Source organism: Haliotis rubra, unplaced genomic scaffold (assembly GCF_003918875.1).
Source record: "Haliotis rubra isolate DU_JTF1 unplaced genomic scaffold, ASM391887v1 Scf162, whole genome shotgun sequence".
Taxonomy (NCBI): Eukaryota; Metazoa; Mollusca; class Gastropoda; order Lepetellida; family Haliotidae; genus Haliotis; species Haliotis rubra.
In genome coordinates this window covers 692,143-719,866 of record NW_025765581.1, presented here as the reverse complement: position 1 = coordinate 719,866, position 27,724 = coordinate 692,143, and the positions used below count along the sequence as shown (strand labels likewise).

Genomic DNA, 27,724 nt, shown 5'->3' with positions numbered 1-27,724 from the left:
AGATTGGTTTAGATGTTTTGACAACACCAACTATCGGGTTGTTTTTCTTCTAACAGTGAATGTTGTACAGAATAGGTGAGGGGGCTTGCCATCTTCGGACAAATGTCCCTGTTGCCCGCGAAACAGATATTGTGTCACTGCTGGAGTAGGGAACATCGTGTTTGGCATCAGTTACTGTCTGGTAGTGTCTCAGCTTTACAGCTCCATCATCTGTATTTGACAACAAACATCCACGTAAGATCATTTCTTGCGGTAATTTAATAAACATCTTCTTTTGTAGTTGGAATGAACGTATTCTCTTGCAGTTTGTGTTTAACATCTTCTCTTGTAGTTGTGTTTGAACATCTTCTCTTGTAGTTGTGTTTGATATCTTCTCTTGTAGTTGTGCTGAACGTCTTATCTTGTAGTTGTGTTTAACATCTTCTCTTGTAGTTGTGTTGAACGTCTTATCTTGTAGTTGTGTTTAACATCTTCTCTTGTAGTTGTGTTTAACATCTTCTCTTGCAAAAGAAATGCAAGTTTCAGAAAAAATTAAATCATTGAAGGAAGTAAGCGTTCATATGTTTATGTGTAAAAGTGTACGTTTAACATCCCATAGTTGTGATGATGTCTCTTGTAGTTGTGTTTGACGTCCATACTGGAATGAAACAGTTGTGTTGAACATCTTCTCAGACCAACAGTTGTGATTTTAAATTTCCCATGTAAATGTTAGCACGTGCATCGGCGGTTCTGGATGAAAATCTTCCATGCATTTAACATCTCTGTATTTGTGTTGAATATCCTTTATAATGGTTTGTGTGCTTGAAATCTTCTGTGCCGTGAAACACAGTTCAGTTGTATTGACGCTAGGAGGTGTACACGCCACACAAACGGTCTCCTAGTTGTGACTAAACGACTGAGCATCTCATGTGGGAGGTTTAATATCTTCATTTGTAGTTGTGTCTTGACATCGCTGTAGCTGGAACAATTGGGCTGTCATCTTACTACCATTACACGACTTGCTCAACGTCATCAGCAACCTTGTAGGGTGTTGACGGACTGTGATCAATTTGAACCCTATTGTAATTCAATGTCAACAGTAACTTTTAGCTGTTAAAAGTGATGTGTTTGTTTTCTATAGAATAAATGATTAGACATAATTTTAGTTGTCTTCTATTCAAAGACTTGATAAAGAGCCAGACTTGCGTTTCTTTTGTTGTTCAGTATATATAGCTGTAGCTATAAATATGTGGAATCTCCAAAATCCCCGTTGATTATGAAATGTATATAAATTCGGTATTATCTATGCCACTTAGCTATTATAAAGATTCAGGAACATTAGGTACTCTTGTACATTTAAAACAAATAGCAGGTCAGATTGGTATAGATGTTTTGATGTTTAAACACCAACTATCAGGGGTTGTTTTTCTTCTAACAGTGAATGTTTGTACAGAATAGGTGAGGGGGCTTGCCATCATCTTCGGACAAATGTCCCTGTTGCCCGCGAACCAGATATTATTGTGTCACTGATTCTTGTAGTAGGGAACATCGTGTTTGGCATCAGTTACTGTCTGGTAGTTGTGTCTCAGCTTTACAGCTCCATCATCTCTTGTATTTGACAACTTGTAGTTGTGCTGGAAAACATCCACGTAAGATCATTTGCTTGTAGTAATTAATCAAACATCTTCTTTTGTGTTTTTAACATCTCTCTTGTAGAATGAACGTCTTCTCTTGTAGTTGTGTTTAACATCTTCTCTTGTAGTTGTGCTGAACGTCTTCTCTCGTAGTTGTGTTTAATATCTTCTCTTGTAGTTGTGTTTAATATCTTCTCTTGTAGTTGTGTTAAACGTCTGCTCTTGCAGTTGAACGTCTTGTAGTTTAACGTCTACTTTTGAAGTTGTGTTGAATGGAAAGTTTGTAAATGATCACCAGGAAACGTTTGGAAAGATTCTGTAAGTTTCAGAGCATTAAATCTCGTTCTTTTGCGTCCATTATTTTGAAGTCCTCCGGGTGTTCCTGCAATGACAATGATGACATCGTTCAAGCTGAAGCATTCTCGAATATCATTTACCATACAAACAGTACTATCTTTCATATTCAGAAGTTCTAGGGGGTGGCCCAGCCGACTTAGGTGTCCCAAAATTGTTTGATCGACATTCTGAAACTCGGCGAGTCAATAATAAAGCATACGACTTTATGGATAACAATTTATTGATCATTGCCTTCATGGCCCGTGCTATCTGTTGTTCTTACTCCCGACCTGACCCCATCTAGTTATGTATTATGTATTTAATTACATGCTGATGTTATTGTTAATTTCACGTTTGTCACAACATGTTATGTATATACTTCTCACCACTTGGTTGTAGTCAGTTTTAGCTTGAAAACAGTGCACACTGAATGCACACTGAAACATCTCTATGCAATAAACAAGAAGTTATTATCCATGAAGTTGAAGGCTATACTATTCAGGCGTCATTATTCACTCTACAGAACTGCTTCGAATGGGACCCGTGACGATCCGGGTTAGATTTGGTCTTTAGCAACCCATGCTTGTCGTAAGAGGTGACTAACGGGATTGGGTGGTCAGGCTCGCTGACTTGGTTGACATGTCATCGTATCCTCATGCTGTTGATCACTGGATTATCCGGTCCAGACTCGATTACAAACCGCCGCCATATAGCTTGGATATTGCTGAATGCGACGGCGTTAAACAACAAACCAACAACAACTACTCCCAATGGGCACGCTAGAATTAATCGTGGGTTGGGAACATGAGTACCCCTTTGTTCCTCAAAGGGGTACACGACCTGCGTTACTTTGGATTTCCTCACAAGTCCTGACATACCTCACTGAGACACTGCTGGAATAATGGAATAACGTCGCGAAGGTAAGACATGAGATATTTAAGATTGCACCTTCTCAGTAAAGTACATATTCTAGTACATATTCCCATCCGAACCCACACTCTCAGATTCAGGCACCTCCTCACCAGCACACAAAGTCAGCCATCTAACCCACTCAGCCATCGCGACTTACACACGGCTGACTTAGTGTGCTGACGATTGCCTACCTCTGAACACTATTGTAACGAAAGTAAAAGCGGCCCAACCTTCGCCAGCCTGATGCTCATGGATCCATCGTTGTTGATCGAAGTGCTATTCATCCGCCACAGACGGCGTGCGAACGGGAACATTAGCTTGGGGTCGTTCGTGCCGGAATCAAGAGACCCTAGGCAAACAACATAATGGTACAGCCAATCAAACCCTTGATACAACCTCCCCAGACCGGAATGAAGACACTTCTCTTTATATGTGATTGCATCGGAGAGAACTACAGTAATATATATCGGGGTGAACTACAGTGTGTATATTTCATCAGGAATTATACATTGGCGTCTAACGAAATGTCTTGTTGAAACTTTTATTTCCTTTAATGGAGTGATCGGAGATGAGATGGAGAAGACAATGAAACATATTTTCCTCAGAATTTGGGGGATAAGGACTTGGCGACGGAAAATGATAAATCTATAATGAGATTCACATTGTATACAAGATCGATGCAGTTCTGCCCCTATATTCAAAGTTGTAAATTTCAACACCCGCGGTAGGGATTATGTATGCCAAGTTTGAAATTGCAATGTGTAATGCGTACCAACGGCTTTGACGCCTTGCTCTTTCAAAGTGACCGTTACCTTTAATACACAATCATATAACAGAATAACTCCTGGCAGGGATACTGGAGGCATATGAGGTTTGAAGTCATGTCACAAGCTTTAAGCAATGGTTAATGCTTGAGCAAAAACAGCTAATGTCATACGGGACTGCTTAGTAATGGCACTTATTTGTGATCAAAACGACCATTTACTTGACTTGACAGGATGTACCTGGGAATTTAAAGTAGAAAGGATATGCCAAATACGATAGATAAGATAAAAGGTTATTACCTGTGAAATAACTGACAACTGAACCCAAAACCATTACAATGAACATCGCGAACACTCCATACCAGTAGTGTGAGATGTCGTAAATCGACGATGGTGGAGAAGAACTGTAAAAGAGCATACACAAATGTGTGATATTAATGTGGGTATGCCTATTCATATATTCTATTTGTTGTACACTAATTGCATCTGGGTATGAATCTGGTTATGTCTATTCATATATTCTATTTGTTGTACTCTAATTGCATCGGAGTATGAATCTGTGTCTATCCATATATTCTATTTGTTGTACACTAATTGCATCTGGGTATGAATCTGGGTATGCTTATTCATATATTCTATTTGCTGTACTCTAATTGCATCAGAGTATGAATCTGTGTCTATCCATACATTCTATTACACTAATTGCATCGGGGTATGAATCTGGTTATGTCTATTCATATATTCTATTTGTTGTACTCTAATTGCATCGGGGTATGAATCTGGGTATGCTTATTCATATATTCTATTTGTTGTACTCTAATTGCATCGGGGTATGAATCTGGGTATGCTTATTCATATATTCTATTTGTTGTACACTAATTGCATCGGGCTATGAATCTGTGTCTATCCATATATTCTATTTTGTTGTACACTAATTGCATCTGGTACACTATGAATCTGGGTATGCTTATTCATATATTCTATTTGTTGTACTCTAATTGCATCTGGGTATGAATCTGGGTATGCTTATTCATATATTCTATTTGTTGTACTCTAATTGCATCTGGGTATGAATCTGGGTATGCTTATTCATATATTCTATTTGTTGTACACTAATTGCATCTGAGTATGAATCTGTATGTCTATCCATATATTCTATTTGTTGTACACTAATTGCATCTGGGTATGAATCTGGGTATGTCTTATTCATATATTCTATTTGCTGTACTCTAATTGCATCAGAGTATGAATCTGTGTCTATCCATACATTCTATTACACTAATTGCATCGGGGTATGAATCTGGTTATGTCTATTCATATATTCTATTTGTTGTACTCTAATTGCATCGGGGTATGAATCTGGGTATGCTTATTCATATATTCTATTTGTTGTACTCTAATTGCATCGGGGTATGAATCTGGTTATGTCTATTCATATATTCTATTTGTTGTACTCTAATTGCATCGGAGTATGAATCTGTGTCTATCCATATATTCTATTTGTTGTACTCTAATTGCATCGGGGTATGAATCTGGGTATGCTTATTCATATATTCTATTTGTTGTACACTCTAATTGCATCGGAGTATGAATCTGTGTCTATCCATATATTCTCTTTGTTGTACTCTAATTGAATCATCGTGATACGTGATACTAACCTTGCTCCATGCAGAACGTGCTCTTCCATCACACTTGATGTCCTATTGTAGACAGGATGAGTTGAATTAAGAAAAACAGTTGTATCACATTTGTCTGATGGTGCAGGAGGAAGATGATGAGTCGGTGTCCCATACAGCTGGCTTCCTATAGTCAGCCATAGGTTGAATGTCAGTGCACCTAGTCCTCCAGCCAGGGCGCCCTGGGGAGAACGAACGTTGGTAGGAAATGGATGTAGCTCACCCCCCAAATTTACATTTATTAGTCCCCTAGAAGGTCTAGGTTAGAATTGGTTTACAGTAACCCATGCTCGTAAGAGGAACGTGATGGGATGGACTGATCAAGCACTGTCCCAGACTCGAATATTACAGGACACCGTCTTAAAGCTAGTGTTGGGAATTGGTTGAAATCTCAGAATTGATGATTGCTTCATTACCAACGAACAATCATCGAAAAGAATTGGTTAGCGTCATTTTTCACATTTTCCTACCAAGGTTGTTATTGTAGATATAAATATTGCCGATGTGACGTTAAATGATAACTCACTCAATATTGTAGATATGTATAACATGATGCAACTTGCTACTTTAAAGTGATGAGTAATATATCATGAACATAAACTTTCTGGAGTCGACAAGAAATATTCAGTCATGACTTTTCAGTTAGTGAAGTGAGTTTTCTAAGAATTAAACAAGTTTTCAGGCCCTGACAACTTCGAAGATATGTTCCATCGTCAAGTGTTTTTACACACTAAAACAGCAGTTCCAAAATCGTTTGTGTTCGATTATGAGAAAATGTGATCGATTGCTTGGTCGTTTGGTCACTTCGACCAATCTTCGATTATTTCAATTAATCGGAACACCACTACTTAAAGCTACAATATTTCTGAGAACGATGATATGAAAAGAGCACTTTTGTCAACAGCGGACGTTGAATCACATGGAACAGGCAAATGTCCTTACAGTGGCTTATGTGTGTTTTACAGTGTTATTGGTTATATTTCTAAATATATACGTGAGCTTCGTCATGTTGGTTTGACGTCGCTTTAAACAATATTTCAGTCACATCACATAGTGTCAATGCTATGCGGTAGGGAAGACGTAAGTGATACAGACCTTCCACGTCAATAACGTCATCAGAAGCACGTGTATGGTACAGACAAACCCAAAATCATAATCACAGTAAAACTGAAATTCAAACCTAACCATAGGAGACACAGCTATGCACCTTGCCCCAGCCGTTTGGTAAAGTTGACTATGTGTCCTCAAAAAACTGCATACATTATAAAAATGCCTAGAATCGGTTCGGAATCACCAGTTTTGACCTTTGACGTGCCATGTGAACACTTCCCAATTTTATTCCTTTTGTGTTTGTCAAAAGGATGTAATAACATAATGTGGTTAAAATGACCTCAGCGTACATATTTGTTTGCCCATGGAACGCTAGCACCGAGGCAGAACATCCCAGTTACAGGACCTCCACAGGCTCCCACGACAGAAATGACCGTCTGAAACAGAAGCGTGAGATGAACATACAACTGCTGGATGGCTATTCAGTGTATTGCCACTATATTGGTGTCGAAAATTCTTTCGTGTTAAAGTGTTCTTTCGAAAACAAAAATGCCTATATCTTAGGTTAGTATATGTGTTTTAACAGACAAATGAGAGAACTATATGTACATATCTTAGGTTAATATATGTGTTTTTAAAACAGACAAAAAGAGATAACAAAATGCCCATATCTTAGGTAACTATGTGTGTTTTAACAGACAAATGAGAGAACAGTATGCCAATTTCTTACGTAAATATGTGTGTTTTAACAGGCAAAATGGAGAACAATATGCCCATGTCTTAGATTGATAAATATAGGTGTTTTAACAGACAAAAGATAGAACAATATGCCCAGGTCTTAGATTACTACATGTGTTTTAACAGACAAAAAGAGAACAAAATGCTGATATCTCAGATTTAAAGAAAACAATATGCCCATACCCTGACAACAGTTCCAGGGAAGGACTTGGCAGCATAAACCAGGCCTACCGTTAAAGCTCCGTAAAAGAAACCTGAAGGCAAAGGAACAAGATCCTATGCAGAACTTTCAGGATCAACAAACTTTACAATCTTCCAAACTTCATAGTCCACATCATAGTCCATCAATGTACGTCACGATCGAACAGATATGTGGAAGAAGACTTATCGTTTCCTATACCAAGCTCAGCTTTACACCTTGTCATCAATACCTCGTATGAAACTTAGATAGTGTCTCTTTTTCTACCAGATTGTTTGATAGAAAGAAAGCCAGCTATCAGTTTTAAACTAGACAAAAAGGAGATGATAATGAGAGATGATGAGGACCTTGAGTTAATTGCAGTGGATCTGCCCAATGCCCCTCTACAGCAACACTTTACAACAGGACGAAAATCAATTTTAATATCCTCAATGAAAGAACAGGATCTACAAGAATTGGACACATGAAATCCGCTGTTGCCTCACCTGATAATTTAGCAATGATGGTTGCCTTTGCCTCTGTTATGTTGAACCTGCTGATAGGGTACTTCAGAAGGTCCTCTACGGTGTTTGCAGACAGGGCGTTGATCAACGAAGATGCAGTGCTGGTAACGTAATAATCACAACAGCATTACGACTGAAGCTGCCTTGTTTTGACAAGGTGCAACGACAACATGGTAATACCTGTATTAGTATTATGACAGTATGTAACTCTTTCAGGCAGGTGAGTGAGTATAGTTTTACACCGCTTTTAGCAATATTCCAGGGGACACCAGAAATGGGCTTCACACATTGTACCCACGTGGGGAATCGAACCCGTGTCTTTGACGTAACCCTTAACGCTTTAACCGGCATGCTACCCCAACACCCCTCCTTATGGGCTGGTCTTCACAACAACTCTTTATATCACATATTTATTTTATTTTATGCTCATAAGTGTCAAATCTGCATTGGATTTCCCCATTTCCTCCACCCATAGAGACATAAGTTCAGATGGCAAGAAATTTGTGTTCTTTGAATTAATGGCTATACTAGTTGTATCCACACTTATCTTGCCTCACACATACATGTCGTTTTCTGATTGTCTGAGCGCTCTTCTATTATTTTCAATGTACCCCGCTTACAAGCGAGTAACATTTTCTATGTACCATGCTGGGAATGCCGAACACATTTGGTACTTCGTAGTAGTAATTCTTTATCTCGAATAACATTGAATCACGTATGATGTACGGAAATTACCGATGTTTTGCGAATGCAAATCGATGGAAGGGAGATAACTCTAAATTGTTTTTTCTTGTCTTGTTGTCTGGTACTCCATACTATGATCCGATACCCGAGCGTCAAACAGTTCAAAATTACCATTGAGTTGTTTGGTAAGATAAATACGTTTTTCACTGGTCCCTCGGGGCCCATGGGTTGATGTACCCACGATGTTTGTTTATGTTCCCTGAGCCCAAAGGGCGAGGGGAACATAAAGAAACATCGAGGGTACATCAGCCCATGTGTCCCCCTCGAGACCAGTGAACAACTTATAATGTTGTGTACCCTGCAGCCATGCCTACAACAAGTTCATATAACAGGACATTTGGTTTCTTTGAATGAATGCCTAGTTGTATTCACACATGTTGTGCCTTGTGTAAAATGAAGCTGCAAGAATGAATAATTACATAACGTCCATCCATTGCATCTGCGAGGATTGTTATAGTTGTGTTGGTGATTTCTCTCAACACATCCATTCAGTCACTTTAGTGCCCCTCGCCGTGATATTGCTGGAATATTGCTAAAAGTGGCGTAAAACTAAAACTAAAACTTTCTTCATCGATTTATTTTTCGGTTGCGTCGAACCTCGGATAACTCGAAGTATTTACGTAGGTCCAATAAACTTCGGCCAACGGTGTTTGACTGCAATTATTATTTTTTATTCCAGAGATAATTATTTGAAGTACCTCAAGCTTCCACTGAAGAGAGTGGCGACGTACAACCCGGACAGTCCAGGCACTGAGCTCAAGATGTGAAAAACGTAGTAAGGAACTATCTGAGAATATATAAGGAACAATCACAGTAAAATAGAACGAAAGGATTTTGGTGAATGTTGCTTACAGTTCCCTACAAGTAGAGGCCGGATCTGTGGTCTTAGACGATCCTGGTTAGAATTGGCCTTGAGCAACCCATGTTTCTCGCATTGGGTGACCCACGGTTGTCATGGTATCCTTATCGAGGCTCATTATATCAACCACTGGTTTATTTACATACCGTTGTTGTGTACCTGGAATATAGCGGAAAACAAACAAACACACAAACAGCAGTACGGAAGGTCGGTGTTTTTCAGAATCAATGACTGAATATAGCTTTGCGGTGCAGCAATTATCCAGCTGTGGATTAAAACAAATAACGCTAAAATACGGTACTGGTTGTTTGTCTGCCAATACCCGGATGAAATGGATTTAAAGACCCAGTAAGATGCCGGGTAGATATATTGGTCTCCAGCCATTTATACTTATCGTTGTAAGTGGTCAGGCTCCCTGACTTGGTTGACGAAAAAGGTCATCGTATGTCAGTGGGGGACCACTGGGTTGCCTGGTAAAAACTCAATTGATGAAAGACCGACGTCATGTGAGTGAGTGAGTTTAGTTTAACGCCACATTCAGCCATATTCTACCTATATTCTACCTATAAGGATGGGAAAGGCGTAGTTCTGAAATGTCCATGTCAATGGAAAACGTTGTTATCCATAAAAAGTGGCAATCATTCATACTGGATTATTCCAACTTCAAGCTGTAAATGTCTATCAAAGAAGTACAGAGGTTGTTAATAGTGAGTGAGTTTAGTTTTACGCCGCACTCAGCAATATTCCACCAATATGGCAGCGGTCTGTAAATAATCGAGTCTGGACCAGATTCTAGTGATCAGCAGCATAAGCATCATCTACGCAGTTGGGATACGATGAAATGTGTAAACAAATTCAGCGAGTCTGACTACCCGATTTTGTTAGTCACCTCTTACGACAAACATGGGTGACTGAAGATTAATTCTAACCCAGATCTTCACGGGTTCGTGTCACTGAGGAGATAGTGTGTATTATTGACGTCATGTGGCTGCACTATTGCTGAATGGAGTGTTAAACATTAACCAAACCGTCAAACTGTGGAATGGTATCTCAATGAGCTGGCATGACCCCTGGCCAAAGAAACAGTTACCATCGTTGTGTCGAACTTTGATGTGCCGATCTTAGGGTTGTTTCAAAGTAAAAACATGGTCCCTTCGTAACCTGTCTGTATCCATATAGTTTCGGTTGTGTCGAACTTCCTATAACTCGAGTATTCACCTAAGTCCCTTCAACTTCGCCACAACAGTGTTTGACTGAACATTGTCCACTCATCAGCAACATGAATCAGAAACGGTAGTCTTTGTCCACGATTACACATCGATTTAATCCCAACAAATTCGATGTCTTAATCTGATTTTTCAACATTAAATATATAGATAGGTATTTCCAACTCACCTGGTTTTCGTTGGATATAAAGCCAGCTTCCATTGGATCACAATGAATGGAATGAAAGTATGCGTAGATCAACATGCCTGTAAAGTTCAAGATCATGAAGAACGGCACCAGCATTGGAATGTTCATCAGATAGGCGCTGTGGGAGAAATGAATTCAGTACCTGGTCATGTAAGTGAGTGAGTGAGTGAGTTTAGTTTTACGCCGCACTCAGCAATATTCCAGCTATATGGCGGCGGTCTGTAAATAATCGAGTCTGGACCAGACAATCCAGTGATCAACAGCATGAGCTTCGATATGCGCAATTGGGAACCGATGACATGTGTCAACCAAGTCAGCGAGCCTGACCACCCGATCCCGTTAGTCGCCTCTTACGACAAGCATAGTCGCCTTTTGTGGCAAGCGTGGGTTGCTGAAGACCAATTCTACCCCGGATCTTCACGGGCCTGTCATGTAAGTAAGTAACGAACGACTACAAAGAACATATACACAAAGAACGTAATTAAGCAGCCCCTGTATTTTTGCAATGATATGTTTTCAACACGTACATGAACCTTGTCGTGGGGTTTTTCTGACCCGTATGATCCTTTGATGGAATCCATGTTGATTTTATTATGATAATTGCTCATTATAAAAACACCACTGATTTTCATACAAAACCATGTCTGTACAAGTATGGACCTGGAATGTTTAATTTGAATTTATGTCATTGTGCGTGTCTCACACGATTCAAGGTCCATACCGTGTGTAATCTCCATATGACTGTATGACAGCCAGCACTTTCCTCCTCATACCCCCTGTCAGCCTCCTGATACTCCGAAGGGGCGGTTTACGCCATTCCTCTTGTAAAACAGCTTCCAACTGGGCAAGGTTCTGTACAGGAGGATCCCTTTGTTGCACACGGCGACCATTCATGTCCCAGATATGCTCAAAAGGGTTAAGATCGGGGCTCATTCAATCCTGCTTAACTAAGTTCTTTGTGTATACTACAAAAATATTGACACCAGAAAGCATTCTACCTTAATTACTATCATAGAAACGCAGAGATAAACACACATTGCCATTTAGAAAATGTCCAATGTAATATATGTTACATTTGAGATTACATTTTCTCGGGAAAGTACAGATTCTAGCATTTTTGATAGGTTGACTTTTAGACAATTAACACAAAGAGGTATGGTCTTGTTTGAAGGTACTCCAAGCCATCACTTGACGAAGTGTCTTTTTGGGAGATGAAAGATGATAATGATCCCTGTCCACATCTGTCATTATTCAATCACTGTTTGATAAGGACTCGATTCTAAATTTTCTAGGCCATCTTCATGAAGTTGACTGTGGTGTTAGAAGCAAACGAGAAGACGTGTACAGCGGATAAATGGATCCGTACATATTCCCATTGCATTCTCAGTCCTCTCAAAGTTTAATACTTACAGCTTTGCCTTTCTGAGACTTGCAACGGCACCTGTTCTCTGTATTGTGGCCTGGCCAAAGGTGTATGAGAAGAAAGAAAAGGCACTGCCAAGAGTCACGCTCCATACCGTGTAGCTGATACGTGGATCCGCACTCGTTCTGAAAAATATTTTAAAAAACATCACATAAAACAATTAATTTAATTAATTAATTTAGAAATTATCTAATTAACTGACATCTAATTACATGACATCAGTATATGTGTTGCAAGATGATTGGGGGACAACAGGCTTTTATCCTAAAAGTCCTATAACTGATCGAGTGATTAGGTTTGGTTTCAAGAGTGAGTGAGTGAGATTAGTTTTACGCCGCAGTCAGCAATATTCCAGCTATATGGCGGCCCTCTGTAAAGAATCGACTCTGGACCAGATTATCCAGTGATCAACAGCATGACCATCGATCTGCGCAATTGGGAACCGATGACATGTGTCAACCACGTCAGCGAGCCTGGTCACCCGATCCCGTTAGTCGCCTCTTGCGACAAGCATGGTTTCAAGATTGATGGTGTCATCGTAACCTAATTCTTGGATTCATGCTCATGATATCAAGCACTAGATTATCCTATCCGGACTAGTTCATTGCCGTAGCATGTCTTCGATGTTGTTGTGTGTGGCGTTGAACAACAAACAATATAGGAAAAAATAACAATGTTATTTCTTAACATATCTGGATATACACAAATATTATAGTACGGGATATTAGTGCTTATATAGTATAATGAGAGCATTACATATACAATTAGTATTTGCATTACGTTGACGTGCAAAGCATAAGGTACACTGTATATTATAACACCCAATATGTATGTTAATTAAGTTTACATTTAAAGCATAATATCTATCTATCTATCTATCTATCTGTCTGTCTGTCTATACAAATATTTGTAGAGCGCTAGCATTTTGTAGAACCACACAAAAGCGCTATACTGAGCGAGGGACTGGCAGTGGGTCCCTATTGAGGAACATCGAATGCCTTTCAGAAGAAGTAGGTCTTTACATTTGCTTTGAACGCTGACAGATGATGTGACCTCAGGCTGAATGGCATATATATTATCAATCTGTGTGTGCATTAAGTTTACATTCAACCATAAGGTATACCTGAATATTATCATATGCTGTCTGGGTCCTCTCCAGGGTATATAAGCCTTAATAGTACTCACTCAAACTGCACTCGGCCTCCAATGTTATTCAGCTCCAGTATCTTGGAGGGATTCCCGATATCTACAATTCCCTGAAACGTAGAACCACGCTCGACATTGTCATAAAACAATCGGGAGGTTATAGCGAGTTGAGTGTTGCAACTTTTTAGTTGTTGTTGGTGGTGAATAACATTGTCTGAAACCAGTGTGGTGGTGAATAATATTGTCTGAAACCAGTGGGGTGGTGAATCACATTGTCTGAAACCAGTGTGGTGGTGAATAACATTGTCTGAAACCAGTGTGGTGGTGAATAACATTGTCTGAAACCAGTGTAGTGGTGAATAACATTGTCTGAAACCAGTGTGGTGGTGAATCACATTGTATGAAACCAGTGTGGTGGTGAATAACATTGTCTGAAACCAGTGTGGTGGTGAATAATATTGTCTGAAACCAGTGTGGTGGTGAATAACATTGTCTGAAACCAGTGTGGTGGTGAATAACATTGTCTGAAACCAGTGTGGTGGTGAATAACATTGTCTGAAACCAGTGTGGTGGTGAATAACATTGTCTGAAACCAGTGTGGTGAATAACAATGAAACCAGTGTGGTTGTCTGAAACCAGTGTGGTGGTGAATAACATTGTCTGAAACCAGTTTGGTGGTTAATAACATTGTCTGAAACCAGTGGGGTGGTGAATAACATTGTCTGAAACCAGTGTGGTGGTGAATAACATTGTCTGAAACCAGTGTGGTGGTGATTAACATTGTCTGAAACCAGTGGGGTGGTGAATAACATTGTCTGAAACCAGTGTGGTGGTGAATCACATTGTCTGAAACCAGTGTGGTGGTGAATAATATTGTCTGAAACCAGTATGGTGGTGAATAACATTGTCTGAAACCAGTGTGGTGGTGAACATTGTCTGAAACCAGTGTGGTGGTGAATAACATTGTCTGAAACCAGTGTAGTGGTGAATAACATTGTCTGAAACCAGTGTGGTGGTGAATAACATTGTCTGAAACCAGTGTGGTGGTGAACATTGTCTGAAACCAGTGTGGTGGTGAATAACATTGTCTGAAACCAGTGTGGTGGTGATCAAATGTAGACTTTAAATGAGTGAATGAATGAATAAATACATGCATAACTTTAAATCATCTTGAAAATATAATATGATGTATGAAACCTTTTTGTAAACATCCCCTGCCCAGGACATTTATAGCTTGAAGCTTGACACTTTTTATGGATAACAACTTTTTCCCTTTACATCGGCGTTTCAGAACTATATGTTTCCTCTTCCTTCGTTGAAAGAAATCAATGCTCCAAAGTCAATGAGATCAACAGGAGAGCAGCAAAAAGAGTACAAGGTATAGTGACTGGGAAGTGTGTAATTTCGAAGAGATATGGTAACAATGACCATCAGGGGCGGATACACACGCGCACATAAGCACGCACGCACGCACGCACGCACGCACACACACACACACACACACTGGATCCGCCTATATCAATCAGGAAAAACAAGTTGTCCTTTGTGGTTGATGATATGATTAAAGCACAATGAAATACACGCTGGGTTGGTAGACACACAAGTCTATGTAGGCGACTGGATTTCAAAACCAAAATCCACGGAAGTTATTTCCCCATGACCGATATTGGTATGGGCAATCTTTCTTGCAGAGCAGATATCAAGGTTCTATGTTATTCTAATCTCTGTGGGGTGTGTAGCCTCTTCAATATTCAGTTTTGTGAGCTTTTATCAACATATATCCCCATGGGCTTGAGAGTGGATTCGATATGACCTTTACTAATACAAGATGTGTCCTTGTGGCGTCTCGGAGGTCGACTGATGGTGACTCCTGTCTTTGTGAGAAGTATGCTTATACGTTGGACTGTATGTATTAGAATGTGGCTAGACTGTAGGGTGTGAAGGGCATGTAAGATTGCATTGCACTCTTTGATATACATGTATTGTCTATACTTATTGTCTCGTAGATTGAACATTCGGGCATGTATGCATAATCTGTGTAGTTACGTGTATTGGTATGTAGTAACAGAATAGTCACTCAGAGCTCCAGATAAGATTTAGCTAATGTGGGTACTGTACCCACTGTATTTTTTTGGAGTGGGTATTATGAATGTTGAGTGGGTATTTCATTACGTTACCCACTGCTTTCAAATATGTGCGTATTTCAGTCATTTTACACGCCTAAGTATTGTGTCATTGAGTAAGTTTACTAAGCAGGTATGTTCTGCCTTATGTGATACCTACTCAAAACCAACTTAAATATAAGGGAAATGGTTTCATAAAAAATCAGTCATCCTATACTGACAGTACAACACTTGTCCTATACTAACAGTACAACTTGATAGCAATCGATGTCTTTTTCATTACGCAAGCGATTTTTATAAGTATATTCCGTACGCATTTGTTTTAAACTCTTTGCGTATCTAACAGTTTAAATGCGTAATTGGTACGCAACAATTATTTTTCAATGCGTAATTGGAAATTTTCTATGCGTATTTTACCCGGATACGCAGCTTATCTGAGCCTCTGGACTGAATAGTATACCGATGTTGGAGTATATGTGCTTTGGTGCATATCCATCCTGAATAGAAACATTTTATCATCAATATCTAACACAAGGCATTGATTTAGTTGTGTTTTGGCAGTTATCATTGTATTTGAAACAGCTATTATAAACATTAACTTTTCATATTGAGATTGGTTATTCCGATTAGAACTTGAATGTGAATAACTGTACGTATGTTATTCTGAGTGTATCATTGTTATTCTGCGTGTTTGATGTATGTTGAACGACCGTGTGTTCTGAGCATACTCCTGTGCTCTTCTGTATATTGGAGAACTACGCGGGTACCAATCTGGGAATATAATAGTCGATGAAGGTGAATGGTTACTTGTAGACTAATGATGAACGTTAGTACTGGTGTCCGGAGAGCCACGTGGGCTCCTGGGGCAGTGACATTGATGTTATGACTCCTGACCCTAGGCCACCAGATGACCAAGTGTGACATCTGGACCTTAATATCAAATATCTGTGTGAGGCTCAGGTGACTGACTGACTGAGTTTGGTTTTACGCCTCTTTTAGCAATATTCCAGCAACATCACGGCGAGGGACATCAGAAATGGGCTTCACACAATGTACCCATGTGGGGATTCGAACCCGGATCTTCGGCGTGACGAGCCAACGCTTTAACCACTAGGCTACCCCACCGCCCCCGAGGCTCAGGTGAACAATGACTAGTGACCAATGAACAATAAACAATGCACAGTGATTATTGGAAGATATGTTATTGCTAGAGTGATTTTGTGTACATTGTTTCCGCTATTTATTATAATTACGTTTACATGTGAGCGAGAAATAGTTCATATACATCATTTGATGTTTTGATGTGCTGATGTGTTGATGCATTAATGTATTGGTAGATATTAAAAGTTGTTCACTGGTCTTGAGGTGGACACGGGCTGATGTACCCTCGATGTTACTTTATGTTCCCCTCGCCCTTCGGGCAGAGGGAACACAAACAAACATCGAGGGTACATCAACCCATGGGCCCCGAGGGACCAGTGAAAAACGTATTTATCTTACCGATCACCTCAATGGTAATTTTGAACTGTTTGACGCTCGGGTATCGGATCATAGCATGGAGTACCATACCACAAAATATTTTTTTTAGAGTTATCTCCCTTCCATCGATTTGCATTCGCAAAACATCGGTAATTTCCGTACATCATACGAGATTCAATGTTATTCGAGATAAAGAATTACTACTACGAAGTACCAGTCGGCATTCCCAGCGGGGGTACATAGAAAATGTTACTCGCTTGTAAGCGGGTACATTGAAAATAATAGAAGAGTGCTCAGCCAATCAGAAAACGACATTTATTTCTGCGGCAAGATAAGTATGTATGTAGAGTAGTAGTATACCCTCGACTAACCTAGAGTAATTTTGGAAGTGTATGCTAGAGTAACCAGATGCCAGCTGAATTGGTGTGAGAACGTAAACTGATAAGGTTACTCATTAGTATATATCATAACATTATCGAAAAATATGTTTTGGTTGTAACATTACTCGTGTTACCCTTTGTAACAAATGCTATCCATAATAAGTTGTTATCCACAATATAAGCCTGAATTATTCAACTTTGCCAATGCTTAAGTTGTGGCCTAACGTCAAAGCCTGTCTTCTGACTCACCGTCATATAACTCGAATACACGGGCGTCAAACCCAGCTCATCGACAAACTCAATGCTGAAACATGGTACAAATTGATACCAAACGTTCCGAAAAATCACGTGCATTGTGGCATTTCACACGTCGGAAATATATTGGTCATATATCCAGAACCACAGAACATACCTCATGCGTATCACGTTTTATATTTACCTTAATGAAGACTGCAATCAGACCTAGATATATGACTATTGTTTGAAAAACATCTGCCCAGACAACGCTCTTTAAGCCTCCCTGAAAGAGAGATGAAGAGTCACATGAAGAACGTCATTGTTGGATCTTGAGGACAGTATTGGAAACATTGTAATTGTGTGTCCACACTATCTGGTCAGTATGGCCTTCTGCTGTACGGTGGACCATCCTACCGACAGTTGATAGTTTTCTCAGTTGCTTTAGAGGTCATTGGCATTACGGATTAGAATAGATGCCCAGTCTGAGTAGGCTGTTGAGACTCAGCGACTGTGATGATTTGTCATCCTCATCTTAGGACGAGAGATCATAACATAACACAACATTAGGGACCAACGAACTAATACCTGATGGGTGGATTTTGGGATTCTTGACTGGATCTTTTTAGCTAGTGTGTTAAAACACCCAAAATATCCCAATCTTTCCTCAAGAATATGAAATGCCGGTTCCTTACAGACATTGGACATGTCTAATGTTGATGATCTGATAATGGGGGTATTGCTAATAGCGCCAGATGCTGACACTCACCAGAGCAGTATATATGGTGCCAATACCACCGATGACCACTGCTGATACCCAAAGGGGGAGACCAATAGCTGGAATATAGAATGTAAACATAAATCCATCAGCTGACCGATATATTGTTTTTACACGTAATATTTATTTTTCTAACGATGAACACATTGAAAATAACAGTTTCCTTTACATCGATCTAGGCTTTAAAATGGCACCTAAAATATAACCTATGATAATTATTATGCTTCTTTACGTATTGTGACACAGTTTAACCTATCAACAAGGTGTGTGGGAGGGAACGTTCAAATGGCCAGTTGTTATGGTCACATTATCCAGAAAGGGCAGGGTTCGGTCAGCTATCTAAATGGCCACAATTAACTTTGCACAGTTGCGTGCAGTTACCGTGTCGTGCTTGTGGTCAATTTCCTGATTTGGCGAATCTTTCGTCTGGGAGCATTTTACCCGTCCTCGTTGGAGTTCTCCAAATAGAATAAGTTTGAAAATATGCGTCCTCACAAAAAGTCGACATGCTTGAAACCGTATCATGTCATAGCTGTGATTACAAATCTAAAAACCGGCTAGTGTACATATAAAGCTGTTTGCGTACATACAAACTTACTTGCATATGTACAAACCTTGGGAATGTACAAATCTACTTGCCTAACTGCGTATGTGCGTACATACAAACCTACTTGCGAACGTACAAACCTACTTGCGTACACACAAACCTGCTTGCATAGCGAAGGCTGGGGACAACAATGTGACCGTTGTGTACACTATCTGTAACAATATATTTATACATGGTTAGGCTGAAAACAGTTTGTTTCGCTTTGTGACGGGAAACAAAAACGCGGTTCCTTCAGTGGAATTTCATTGATATATCCACATGAGTTCGAATCCCTGTATGGACAATATTTTAAAAAAAAAAAATCTAGACTTTTGCAATCATAAATTGTTTTTATATGTTATGATTAACTTATATTTTCCCAATTTTAGCGAAATTAGTGAAGAAATATAGATTTTAGAAACTTCTACAATTCTTTATGGAATACACAAGGGTTGACACTTCCGATGCTAAAGCCTGATCGAAAACCGGACGGCCCGACTATTATAACCTGTAATTCAATCAAACCTAACGTTTCTCACACACACACACACACACACACACACACACACACACACACACACACACACACACACACACACACACACACACACACACACACACACACACACACACACACACACACACACACACACACACACACACACACACAACCAACTTGTGTCGAGCTTGTAGATCATTATTTTACCTTTCTGCTCACCATATGAATTATGTTTAACTTAATTTCATTTCATTGATTCGAACCCCTATGGATATATCCAACACTCAAGAATGACCCGAACAATTAAACAATGTATCTGACTGAATTGGATGTATTCAAATTATTTTCTTCAGCAATGGTTAATCGTTCTCACCTGAACTAGAATTCCCAGAAATACTCCTATTAAACGGACTGCATAAGATTTGAACCGCATTTCAAAGTACTGAAAAAAAATCAACATAAGGTTCAAGTATGATTTGTGTATGTAATCTGTTGATGTGTAGTTTCCTATATATGATTTAATCATCATCATCATCATCATCATCAACAACAACAAAAACAACAACAACATCAAGGTCATCAGCTTCGTGATAATTTAGATGATAAATATGAAATGTAACAATATTGTCCCGTAGTAGCACTGTAAGGGGCGGTGGGGTAGCCTGGTGGTTAAAGTGTACGCTCGTCACGACGAAGACCCGAGTTCGAAACCCCACATGGGTACAATGTGTGAAGTCCATTTCAGGTGTCCCATGCCGTGATATTGCTGGAATATTGCTAAAAGCGGCGTAAAACTAAACTCACTCACTCACTCACTGACTGTAACACTGTACACAAGTGACATGAATTGGTCACTGCCATCGCTTTACCGTAACCAATTAAATATTACAGAGAATATCGTACCTGGTAGATGCTTGTCACATGCAACTCATAGAACAAGGGCACCACCGTGAAGTATCCCATGACGTAGCTCAGGGTGATGCCAATGGTTATTAGGAAATTAATGGTGCCATAACTGTACACTTCAGCCGGGATGCCCAGCAACGACACCGCCGACATGTACGTGGCAAAGATGGACAACGACACGGCGACGGGACTCATGTGTCTCCCTCCCAGAAGGTATTCATCTCTTGTCTGTCGTTTCCGGTTCTTGATTCCAAAGTACAGGCCAATTGACAGAGACACTGCCAAAAGGATGGCCAAAATTGCGAAGTCGGCTACATGGAGAGATACCTTTTTCACTGTGTCGGAAGGATTCATGGCTTTCATGTCTGCTGTAAAACGAGAAAAATACAATGATAAATTATATAGAATCAATGAAATATTGTTGAAAGGATAAGCAAAGAAAAACGAGAGTTAAATCCTTCCCAATAACTGTGCCGGGTGACCATGCTGATTAAGGAGTGAAATATAGTGAACAACGGTTATAAAGAAATACGGTTATAACGAACTGTATATTTTAGTCGAAATGCGTATAACGTCAACCGTATGAATGAATGAAAAAAGAAAAGACGTCGGTCTAACGAACGAACTAACGAACTACTGACGTCAATGTATTGAGTCCTTTTCCGGCATCCCAAAGACGTCAATGCAGAAAAGGTCTAAAAAAGTACTGAGGCCAAAACAACAAACAAACAACATGAAACCATTAATTTCAAAATGTTGTTGCCTCTCCATTAGGAACACTTGGGAGTACATGAAATAAAGACTGTGACTAGAATGTTTTTTTGCTCCTAAAATCGAATAATGATAGGATCTAACCAATGCAACGTGTAGCGTGTTCACTTAAAGGTCACATGCAACATAAAACACAACTTTGCAGATTCTGATGCCGTTCGGTATGGACCTACAGTAACAAGTGATCAAAATGCAAATTCAACTTATAAAGTTGAATAATAACGCGATGAAAATAAACCCCGCGAAATCGGAGTTCAAACGATTCACTAAATTCACCCCAGCTGGGGTGAAAGTGGTTTCAACAGCTGTGCTGCGCTGCGCTGCACTGCATCTCTATACACACACGCAGTGTGTATCGGCAAATGAACCAGCCAATGAAAGACTTCGTTTCACTTAAGTGCACGCCCACCCACTCTGACTGGGTTCTGTATCCCGGCTGCTTCGTTCGAGGGAAGTAAACCCAAGAACTAAATATTGCACTTTTGATTTGCGATTGTACGCTGATAATTTTGTTTATTTGTTTTTTCATAATGTATATTATATGTCATGAATAAGTGATAATTGTGTTTTAATTATGTTTTTTTTTTGGTTGCATGTGACCTGTAAGCTTGTTCACCACGAAGGGTGGTGATGGATAGTGAACTATGTTAATGGTATTCTCTGCTGATGACAATGGACATACCTGGATACTAGGGCTGCGCAATATAACCGGTTTACCGGTATTTACCGGTTCAGAAATGAAATCGATACGTATTGCGATACACTGATCGAAAACCGGTATTTCGACATGCATTCAGAAAACTTCGTAACACTAGGAAGTCTTCGGATATTTCCGTTTTTCGCACCGGAAGTCAAGTTAAGTTCGGTTTGAAGTTGTGTTCTTAATTTTTGTTGAAGTGTTTCGCAATGTTTTGGTTCTGAATGTTCTAAATGTTTACTCATTAATGACCAGTGATCTCTGATATGTCCTGACCAGGTCAAGGTGCTGTCTAAAATCTCAGGTCTTTTTTGAGAGTGGAGAAACTAGTTCAAACTATTAACCACTGTGTTGATGTTAAATTGTTCTTTTCCTTGTTTCATTTGTGCCAAATATTATTTATTTTGTCATGATTAAAGTTTTTATTAAAGCTTTATCAGGTATAGTGATTTTGTTGAGTTTTTGCTTTATAAATCAAGCATTAACTCGATTATAGGTATTTTTTTGTTTAAAAAAATGTTTGCAATATATTGCAATACATATCACAATATATGCTTTCGCATCGCAATATATCGCAATATGAAAATTCACTGCAATACCGATCCCTACTGGATACCACGCTCTCACCAAGCAGTTCCTATGAAGTGCGAACATGGTGACGATGATATTTCTTACTATGTAGTGTTAAACACAAAACTAGATGTGTGTAGAGGTCGTTTTATACATTCTTCACATATGTAATCACATATTTTAAACTTTTATTCTCTGTTGATGGAAACTGGCAAAACTGGACATAGCCCTGTCATCAAGCAGTTCCACCGTAGTGCAAATATGGTGGTAATGACATTCCTTCTTATGTTTAAGAGGTGAAAGGAGTGTTTAGAAGTCGATCCAAGGTCATATACACCTCAACTACTACCACAAAGGAAATGTTGACTAAGCCTATGATATAAAACGTACCTGTGTCTAAAAGATGAGAAATATTACCGTGTGATGATATTCCCAAAGCGTGAGTGAGTGAGTGATTTTAGTTTTACGCCGCACTCAGCAATATTCCAGCTATATGGCGGCGGTCTGTAAATAATCGTATCTGGACCAGACAATCCAGGGATCAACAACATGAGCATCGATCTACGCAATTGGGATACGATGACATGTGTCAACCCAGTCAGCGAGCAAGACCACTGGCAACTGGTAGTCCAGGTCACGTACTTTGGCTTGCCCCGTATCATGTGTACATTGGCATTGCTGCCAATGTGTCACGTGTGCTTCGTTGTGGGGCAGGACTGAAGTCCTAAAAACTCTGAGGAGTCAGGCTTCAAACACGATCACCCATCCAAGGACTTTCTGTGACGCTCTTTGCTTAACTTCAACTGAATTGACCTCGGCTCTATTCACAGGACCACACACCACCGGGTACCCCCACGAAGGTGTAATCCAAACGATAACATCTGTAACAGTTGACCGGTTTCTAAATGGTAGTGTATAGGATGAGTGAAACGCGTTAATTGCTTAATTACTGACAGCTCTAATTATCAGTAATGTGTGTGTGTGTGTGTGTTAGCCTAGTGGTTAAGGCGTTCGCTCATCATGCCTAACACCCGGGTTCGATTCCCCACATGGGTACAATGTATTAAGCCCATTTCTGGTGTTCCCCGCCGTGATGTTGCTGGAATATTGCTAAAAGCGGCGTAAAAAACCAAACTCAGTCAGTCAGTATCAGTAATCGGGGTGTACCTCAAACCAAGTCTGGACACATATATAACTAATCGAAGCCCAAAATGTGAGAACACAATCTGTATAGCACGGAATATCCCTTTAAGATCATTGCGTTAAATTGATGTATTTCAGCATCAGGGAGATGAAAATATCAAAATTAGAAAAATAGAAAGTAATAAGAAATTATAATTGAATGTTATTTTGGGTTACCCGGGGTAATCAGTCTTGTATAAACGTATTACACCATTCTATTCACTTAAGTATGTATGTTATTTTTAATGCGTGACAATTAATCATACAATTCATGCATGGTTTCTATAATAAACAATGATCGAATGAAGAGTTTTGATGACGAACATTTCCAATTACTAGAAAACAAATCTGTCGCATCGTATTAACGGTTAGAATAACATTTGTCACCCCATCCTGAAACAACCAGTGACAACATAATTACTATGACGTTGATCTGGCATGCTTCAACTGAAACCCATGAAGCAGAATCTGAAGATACATATTCTGTTCCATCCAACTGTACAAATTGTAATACAATATAACTAATACAGTTTACAATACATTAAACTTCCAAAAGGAAGCAATAATTGTTTCATAATCTGTTCATAATTCCATAAATGGAGACAGTATGTTGACTGAGGAATAAAAATCAAACCAGCAAACAAGTACCTCTTGGCATGAGTCTAATACCTGAAAACGTGTCCATTCCCCTTTTCTACAGATCCGTGAAGATCCGGTTTAGAATTGATTTATATATTTAGGTGTACACATTCATGTTTGGAGTGAATCGTGACTATCCACAAAACTGTATGACAACAAGCATGATAATACAACATTCAAGTCCTCAGTAAACGTTCAAAACGTTCTATGGTCTACATGTGGATGACATTTCCAAATTTAATGTACCAGTGACCCCAAATTGCCGGTCTTCGTGATGCATGCCGCCAGTCGGACATTGTATGCTCACCTTTCCTTGATTACCTGGTATCATCACTATGATATCATCTGAACCCTACAGTGGACTCTACCCGTGAAGGTCCGGGTTAGAATATTGATCTTCAGTAACCCATGCTTGTCGTAAGAGGCGACTAACGGGATTGGGTGATCAGGCTGGCTGACTTGGTTGACACATGTCATCGGTTCCCAATTGCGCAGATCACTGGATTGTCTGGTCCAGTCCCGATTATCATTTATCATTTATCGACAGGTATCAATGGGACGGGGGGTTTCCTATAAAGGTGAAACCTCCCGTCCCGTTGATACCCGTATAACAGAACATCAAACCTAACAGCCAAAGCAGACGGCAAATCAGCCCTCTCAGATCACCCTTCCCTTCAAATCAAGTTTGACAAATTCGAAATCCTATCAACCAAGAATCAAGACTTCATAAAATGAAAACCTTTGGAAGCCATCGAAATCGGCGCCTTTGATCAACAGAGACCAATGATACTACATACCATCGGGTTAAGCCGAATTAATCAAACTATAGACTCTACCAAAGCACCCTATCAGCTTGTTATTACAACTTAATCCCCCTTGTTTATTGGCTACATCACCAGTTTCATTTGTTGTTCTATAGTCCCCTTGTGGCCTCTCCCAATCTCTCCAGTTATTGTTCAATTACATGTGGTTGTTAATGTTAATCAGCTGTTTGTCATAACCTCTCATTATATATATATATTATATACCTCTCATGATTTGGTTGTATTCACGTCAGCGAGACAACAGTGTAAAAATCTACATCCAAACGTCGATCTATGCAATAAATAAGAATTTGTCATCCATGAAGTTGTCTGCGAAAAGGAAATGTTGACAAAGCATATGAAGTGGAGTATAACAACTACCTGTCTCTAAAATATGAGAAATATTACCTTATGATCATATTCCCAAAGCAAGGGAATTAACTGATGTAAAAAGGCCCAGTTTCCACTCTTTCTGAAGTTACATTTGGCGTGACTGACAAGTGTATGTACAGTCCAATAGAAATCATATAACGAAATCGAGTTCGTAACTGTATCGATAATTTGAGCTGATTGCAATATTTGCAAAGCTTATAAACCGCCAAATGGGCATCACCAAATATTTTCAAGATCGTTCACCATTTTAACAAAGCAGAAAACAAAATTATTTTAAAGGGAACAGGTGGTGACAAAAATAGGTCCAACTCCCCCTCCCCCCAAATTATTAACACATAAACATTGATATGGTCTGAGCCAGAATCGAATATCTCCAGCAGGAATACTGCTGGACGAGGCGTTGACGACAAACTAGCAAAAGACAACAAATGAATACCCCCGTGAACACTTTGCGGTGAGTTCCAGCGTATTATGTCATGTATACATAGTGACATTATATTTGAGACGTGGAAGAAGTATATGAATAGTATTAGAATGCATGAATCTTTCAGTAAACAGGGAATAGGGCTTTTTCTTTATGTCTCCATGACAACAGTGGCAATTTTATGACTAGCGCAGATCTTTCAGGAAAGTTATGTTTATTATACAATTTCCTGCTGGTCTTTGTGATCTTACTCTGGACATCATAATTCGCCCGTGAGATCTGAGTTAAAACCGATCTTCAGCAACCCATGATCACCAATTCTCTTGAAATATTGTGAAACTATATCACTATAATGAAGTAAACTAACAAACATTCTTACCTGTTTCATAGAGAATTTCCCGAATAAAGATGAAGTTTGCCTTCCAAATTTGAATTTCGTGAAATGTCACTGAAGTGCTGCGATCATGTGACAGCAACAGGTGGCAACTGTTGTAGGTTATTAAATTATTTGCCTGGGTTCTCAGACTATGCTACGAAGCGAAATGTTCTATTTCCAGTAATTTTTTGTGAGATTCCATATCAGGTGGTAACGTAGATTTCATAACGTAGATTACTTTCGCGGTTTGCAAACTGCCATGGTCTTGACTGGAAGCATATTGCACTCCCTTTTCGGTTTTATTACACTATGAAAACACAAAGCATTCATTCTAATCACTTTTATAGGTAGCTGTTATTCATGTTTCCGTACAGTAGTGGTAACGTAGTGTCACATTTGTGTTATGTTTTTTATCATAATCCCTTCATTTTTTCATAGATTTTACATTCATGTACGTACAACCTATGGGAAGTGATTTGAAACGCCTATGATGGTAAACATACTAATTGTATTCATTTGTTTAAGCCTAGTTTTTTTGGGAAGCCTAGTGGTTAAAGCGTTCGCTCGTCACGCCGAAGACCCGGGTTCGATTCCCGACGTGGGTACAATGTGTTAAGCCCATTTCTGGTGTCCCCCGCCGTGATATTGCTAGAACATTGCCAAAAGCGGCGTAAAACTAAACTCACTCACTCATTTGTTTAAACACAACAGCTTTGGCGACACCCAGAATGAATATATTGTGACACGTGTTTTATTGTTACAAACACAATAGTTATTTCCAGTTGATTTCTACGAATTTTACCATGTTTACTTGGCAGTACTGGGTGCGTATTTGACTTCTATTCGTGTTTATTCGTCTGCTAAACAAATACAAGTCAAAACGACATCAGAAATAGATGATTGGGCATTCTCTCTGAGAATTGGTGTCATGATTGTCATAAGAGGCGACTAACGGGATCAGTGGTCAGGCTCGCTGACTTGGTTGAGGCATGTCATTGTATACCAAAAGAGTAGATCGATGCTCATGATGTCAGTCACTGGATTGTCTGAGCCAGATTCGATTATTTACAGATCGCTAAGTTATAGTTAGAATACTGGTGAATGATGCGTTAAACAATAAACCAACAAATTCATCATGCGTCATGAAACCCACATGTATGGTCACGGTGACGACGAAGCAGGAAACATGACCGAGAGTCTGAGATTCGAACCCATACCATGCCTTGGCGTTCCTATATGACATGATTCTGCTGAGCCAATGGGCGCCACTGACAAATGAACTACCCTTTCGATTATTTACTTCAAGTTGAGGAGTGAAGGACTAACTTGTCTCGAAACAAAACACATGTATATACGAAAAAGTATTATCTGTGGAAAGATAAATGTTACCTATTCATATAGAAAGCAATATTCTGACAACTCACCATCAGGTCAATGCTTTGTAACTGTATTTATCTTGGTGTGTGTGTCGTCATCAGCCTCTGAAGACCACCATGTCCGCCTTCGCT

General features: G+C 39.4%; 1 protein-coding gene across 1 annotated transcript; it reads right to left on the bottom strand.

The window, feature by feature from the left end:
* Positions 1-235: 235 nt before the first annotated feature.
* On the bottom strand, positions 236-27,724 carry LOC124271658 (sodium-coupled monocarboxylate transporter 1-like). The gene is made up of 18 exons (XM_046706817.1): positions 27,641-27,724; positions 20,359-20,729; positions 19,829-19,897; positions 19,078-19,129; positions 18,362-18,429; positions 17,798-17,878; positions 13,416-13,486; positions 12,218-12,355; positions 10,790-10,925; positions 9,234-9,322; positions 7,774-7,892; positions 7,273-7,343; positions 6,702-6,788; positions 5,284-5,483; positions 3,926-4,029; positions 3,092-3,210; positions 1,703-1,995; positions 236-498 (listed from the first exon to the last, which is right to left on the bottom strand). Exons 2-17 carry the CDS (start codon positions 20,722-20,724, stop codon positions 1,939-1,941), a joined length of 1,827 nt encoding a protein of 608 aa, XP_046562773.1. The 5' UTR covers positions 20,725-20,729; positions 27,641-27,724; the 3' UTR covers positions 236-498; positions 1,703-1,938.

Bases quoted from the DNA above. Each gene is read 5' to 3' on its own strand.
- LOC124271658 (XM_046706817.1), bottom strand. From the start codon at position 20,724: ATGAAAGCCATGAATCCTTCCGACACAGTGAAAAAGGTATCTCTCCAT. The intron at 18,430-19,077 runs GTTTGTGTGTAC...TCTATATTCCAG, and splicing joins AGCCTTCGCTATGCAAGCAG to CTATTGGTCTCCCCCTTTGG. The intron at 4,030-5,283 runs GTTAGTATCACG...GCTCTTTTACAG, and splicing joins CACGTTCTGCATGGAGCAAG to TTCTTCTCCACCATCGTCGA.